Source organism: Protobothrops mucrosquamatus, unplaced genomic scaffold (assembly GCF_001527695.2).
Source record: "Protobothrops mucrosquamatus isolate PMUCROS unplaced genomic scaffold, P.Mucros_1.0 scaffold3382, whole genome shotgun sequence".
NCBI classification, from domain to species: Eukaryota; Metazoa; Chordata; class Lepidosauria; order Squamata; family Viperidae; genus Protobothrops; species Protobothrops mucrosquamatus.
In genome coordinates, this window is record NW_015389364.1 from 4,327 (window position 1) to 9,893 (window position 5,567).

The 5,567-nt window shown below is 52.2% G+C and overlaps 1 protein-coding gene across 1 annotated transcript in view; it reads right to left on the reverse strand.

Annotated features, from left to right (window-relative positions):
• LOC114923413 overlaps nucleotides 1–3,586 on the reverse strand; it is a gene marked incomplete at its 3' end in the record, with an annotated part of 6,729 nt that extends 3,143 nt beyond the window's left edge. Inside the window, 3 exon segments of the mRNA XM_029286346.1 lie at nucleotides 2,184–2,319; nucleotides 2,526–2,761; nucleotides 3,394–3,586. Of these exon segments, the coding sequence (XP_029142179.1) occupies nucleotides 2,184–2,319; nucleotides 2,526–2,761; nucleotides 3,394–3,586 (565 nt within the window).
• Between the last annotated feature and the right edge of the window lie 1,981 nt (nucleotides 3,587–5,567).

Consider the following 5,567-nt stretch of genomic DNA (forward strand, 5'->3'; position numbering starts at 1 on the left):
TGGATTCCTATCCCTCACACACGTTCTAACAGCCGCTCTCCACTTTTCCTTTTCCTCAGGCGTTAACAAGGTATTTAACAGCTGCTGAATATCCTGCCACGTGGGATTGTGAGTTTGCATAATGGTCTGAAACAAATCTGCCATTTCCGTTGGCTTAACAGTTAAAGGACCATAATGCTGCTTCCAATTCAACAGATCTCTGGTGGTGAACGGAACGTATTGGAAAATGGATTTGATCTGTGCAGCTCCCTGCTGATCCATTACATGCTGATCCATCTGTCTCAAAGGAGCAAGCAGCTCCCCTCTCCTTGCCTTAGACCTGGTCATTACTCCCGTCGAGACTGCAATCTCAGTCTCCTCACTTCCCTCTTCATACAACTCTTCAGCTTCCCCTCCAGGGTGATCTCTCACCCCTCCTTTTTCCTCCTTAGGAGCAGTCGGCACAGACTTTCCCCCCCTTCTTCTCACCACTGCTTGCACGCTTTCAGCCTGTGCCGCAGCCCCTGCCCCAGGCTGAAGCAGAGGAGGTGCTGCCACAGGCTGGGATGGGGGTGGCGGCTGTGGCACATACGGAGGGGGCCGGAGCACTGCTTCCTCTTCTTCTACCAAAACCTCCTTCCTTAAATCTGACAGCTTTGTTTCTGCGATCTTCACATCCTTATATTTTTTCTCCACTGCTTTCAACTTTTTCCCTTTTGGTCTAACTACACACAAACGCACCATTTCAGCCTGGCATTGTAGGAGATCATCTGCCCTTTCTGCTACTGCATCCCCCCACTGATCTATGTACTGGAATTGATTAGGATAATTTTTTTCATTAGCTGCAATCAGTGAGGTCAGATCATCAATAAGCTGGGTATTAAACGTTCCCTCAGGGGGCCAGCCTACATCTAAATGAGGCCACCAATCTTCACACAGGAAACGCAGCCTATCCTTAGAAACTGGGGGATATGGCACTTTATATTTGGTGTGATTGAAATAGCGATCAAAACCTTTTAACATACATTGAAGTGGTGTGCTAGGCACACTACTTTTCCCTCCCATTGTGGTACTAACACTGCCAACGCCACTGACCTACGGTGCTGGAAACTCGACAGTCACCAATAGGAAATGCAGCAGCAGATGGCTTAACCTCCCACACACACCCTAACACAGACTTCTTTAGGAACGACGTCCCGAGTCTAGGGGGGCGATCAATCCCCCTCTTCTATCTTCAAACGAGATAGGTACTTCCCCCGTTTAATACATACTCGCCTGAGGCGTCTTCACACACACACGTCCTGGCCAGGAGCAGTTCAGACCTCCTTTCCTTCCCACAAGGGTTCTTGGACTAGCTATCTGCACCGTTGGCTCCGCAGAGAAGTCACTTCTGTCTCCCGGAGGGGATTCCCCCGTGGCGCCTGGAGAATGTTTCAGGAGTGGCTTCCCGTCGGGCCCAAGGGGTCAAGCTGTCCTCAGCGAAACATCGCCTGGCCTTTGTCCCATCTGCGGGTGCCAGGAAACTGTTGTGGAAATGAAGGAACACAAGCCAGCTCTTTGGAGAAGGAAAGTTTTAATATGCGCAGGTTCAGATGGCCAAAGCCAATACAAAGATCTGAACCCCAAGGAGCGTCCAGAGTACACATATATAGGTTATACAACGTATGCATTTCCTGACCCCTCTAGGCCCCATATATGGTAATATGTTAAACATTGTAATCTCAGCATTCCTGAGAGTATGGAAAAGTACCAGACAGTTGAACATTGACACAGAGATAAAAATAGTGAATTGGCTACTAAGCAAAGCAAAAACAGGATATGGGTGAAATATGGCTGCAGCAGTCAAGGACAGTTTGAGAGAGCATTATCTCCAGACTCAGCAATTTCTGGAATGCCTTGTGACCAGTCCACCTCACAGCCGTTCGATGGCGTCCTTGCCAGCGTTGGTGCGGGGCCTGGCTGTCTGGTGGCATAGCCACATTGGAGCTGCGGGGTGTCACCCTTCCCCCCTCCCGTGAATGTCGAGCCCTCGGGGCTGGACAGGCGGCTCCCTCTACCAGGGCTCCACCTGGAAGGCAAGGAGAAACACGTAAGCATTCACCCGCTGTAGTGGACAGTTCAGCCAACCCCCCACCCAGCTTGCCATGGCATTGGCGATGGAACTTGTGCAACAATCGGGGGGCATGGATGTCCGCCTCCCCCACCCAGGACGCCTCTGTAATAGGGTAACCCGTCCACCACACGAGGTACTGTAGCCGTCCCCATCGGATCCGAGAGTCCAGGATCTCCTGTATCTCGTAATGGTCCCCCATGACAGGCCCTGGCACCCCTTTCACGGGCCTACAGGAGGAACCCCCTATCGGTTTCAACAGACTACAGTGGAAGACCGGGTGTATCTTCCCCAGGAACTGAGGTAGCTGTAACCATACAGCCACTGGATTGATAACCTGTGTAACCCGGAACGGCCCTAGGTATTTGGGACCTAGCTTCTTACAGGGTACCCTCAGGCGTAGGTACTTTGTCGATAGGTACAACAGATCGCCCACCCGAAAAGGCTTTTGGGGCCTCCTTTTCTTATTGGCCTGTGCTTTTGTGGCCTCCTTGGCCTTTACTAAGGCCTTCTTCACGTTACCTCCCCCAATGTGCGTTATCCAATCCTGAGGTTGACAGGGCGAGGGGTCCCCTTTTTTATACTCAGGGATTGGGACGAAGTCCAGACTGTGCACCACCCGGAAGGGAGCAAAACCGGTGCTGCTGTGCACCGCGTTATTGTACGCCACTTCTGCAAACGGCAGTAGGTTGACCCAGTCCGTCTGTTGGTACGAAACATAGCTCCGTAGCTAGCACTCCACCATCGCATTTGCTCGTTCCGCCGCCCCATTGGTGCTGGGGTGATACGCCAAGCTGAGTCCTTGGGACGACCCGATAAACCGGATAAACTCATGCCAGAAACGGGCCGTGAAATGCACCCCCCGATCCAAGATGATTCGTCGGGGCACCCCGTGCAGGCGATACACCTGTGCGATAAACAGTTTGGCCAGCTTCCGGGTGGATGGCAACCCCTGACATGGGACAAAGTGGGCCTGCTTGGAAAAGAGGTCTATTACGGTCCAAATTACAGTATAGCCACGACTCTCCGGCAACTCCACGATGAAGTCCATCGCAATGTCCTCCCAGGGTCGGGTTGGGTCCCATTTGTAACAACCCCAAGGGCTTCCCTGTACGGGGCTTTGTGGTGGCACAGACATCGCATCCCCGTACATAGGCCTCCACGTCTGCTTTCATCTGCGGCCATCAGAACTGCCACCTTACCAAATGCAGGGTCTTCAGAAAACCGAAATGGCCCGCCTGCTTTACGTCATGGCACCGTTGCAACACCCCGTCTTAGAGCCTGTGGGATATATAGTTTGTCACCTTTCCACGCCAGCCCATCCCTCGTCAGTAGGTCTTGATGATCCTGTAGCCAGGGGTTGTCCTGGACTGCCTTGTGCAGCTCCTGGACCAGGTCGATTACCAGGTTGCGTGCCACCGCCTGCGCTGCTGCTTGCCGGTAGGGGGGCATGATGGCCTGTACCACCTCCTCCCGCTTACTGTTGTATTGGGGCATTCTCGACAAGGCATCGGCTAGAAAGTTTTTCCCCCCTGGTATATACTTCAAACGGAATCATTGGAAATATTGCGCCCACTGTACGTGTTTAGGGGACTTGGTGTCTGCAACGCTGAGGTTTTTATGGTCCGTCCAGACCTTGAACGGTTCCTTCGCTCCCTCCAGCAGGTGTCGTCATGTTGACAGCACCCACTATATGGTAAACGCCTCCTTCTCCCATATAGCCCATGCCCTCTTGGTATCCGTCAGCTTACGCAACGTGTAAGCACAGGGCTGTAAAGTCCCCTGGCCATTCTTTTGGAGCAACACCGCCCCCACCGCGACGTCACTGGCATCGGCCTGTACTACAAACGCCAGGTCAGGGTTTGGGTGGAGCAAAACCGGATCCCTCACGAACAGGGCCTTTAGGACCTCAGAGGCCTTCTGACATGCCATGGTCCATGCCAGTGGTTGACCTGGGCGTGGCTTAGTCGCAGTCTGTCGTGTGCAGAGCAGGTCTGTCAGGGGTAGGGCCACTGCAGCAAATGAGGGGATGAACTGCTGATAAAAGTTGGCAAACCCCCCAAAACTCTGTAGCTGACAGCGGGTCCAAGGTGCCTGCCACTCCAGTACGGCCTTGACCTTATTAGGGTCCATTTCCACTCCTGCCCCCGATATCCGAGATAGTCCAGCCGTGTTTGGTGGAATTCGCACTTGGAGAGCTTCACAAACAGGTTTGCCTTCAACAGTTTTTCCAGCACCTGTCACACCAGACAGATGTGTTCATGTTGGAGGTGTAGATTAAGATGTCGTCTAAATATACGAGCACCCCACGGTAAAGGTGTTCATGCAACACCTCATTGATGAGCTGCATAAATACCGCAGGGGCCCCCTGTAGGCCGAACGGCATCACCTGGAACTGGTAACTACCAAGCGGGCAGTTGAACACCGTCTTCCACTCATCCCCTTGCTTGATACAGACCCTGTAATACGCCTCCCATAAGTCCAGCTTGGTAAACACCTTACCCTTCGCCAAATGGGCCAACAGGTCTTTCATTAGTGTTAGAGGGTACATGTTTTCCACACAAACCCCGTTGATGCCGCGGAAGTCTACACACAAGCACAGGGTGTCGTCCTTCTTTTCCTTAAACAGTACCGGAGCTGTGATCCGCGATCGGGCCAGCTGGATGAAGCCCCTTGCTAGATTCCGGTCAATATACCAATGCAGTGCCTCCATCTCCCTGGGCGTCATCGCTTACATCCGGGGTTTGGGCAGTTTCATGGACTCCTGAAGTGCGTCTTGACAGACCGCGGAGGTCTGTTCACAGCCCACTTCGGCAGGCTCTGCTTGGTCTTTTGGAGGTATAGGTGTGCCTCTCAGTGCACCACCAAGAGACGGATGGGAGCACGGAATGAATGAATGCAGTGCTGTATCAATACTTGCTCTGCTTCATCAATTTCCAGGAGGACTGGGCAGACTTCCTGGCCCTGGCAGAATTCACATACAACAATGAACAGCATGTGTCCATGCAAATGTCCCTGTTTCTGGCTAAGTATGGGTACCCACCCGCATGTTTACCCTGACCACATCAGACTCTCCAGTGCCAGCCACCGCGGACTCCCTCCAGGACTTGCATCAGGTGCTACAAGACCAGCTGGACCAGGCCAAGGAAGGTTATAAAAAGTTTGCAGATCAGCAACGGCAATCCGTTCCTCCCTTGGCAGTTGATGACTTGGTCTGGTTGTCCGATGACTTTTGGTGACTCATTCAGTACCAAACGTTGAAATCCAGATCGACATCCTAGCATAGCTGGAGCACCATCTGTGCAAACACCACAAACCTTTTCCCAAGAGATCTTATGCTCTTTCAGAAATGAACCAACTGTGTCAAATACATCACATGCAGTAGTTGTCGTTTCAAGAGGTTTGCAAAAAAGAAACTCATCTTTAAAGTCGCCATCATTAATATACCTCAGGTAAACCAGTAACTGTGAACAGTTTG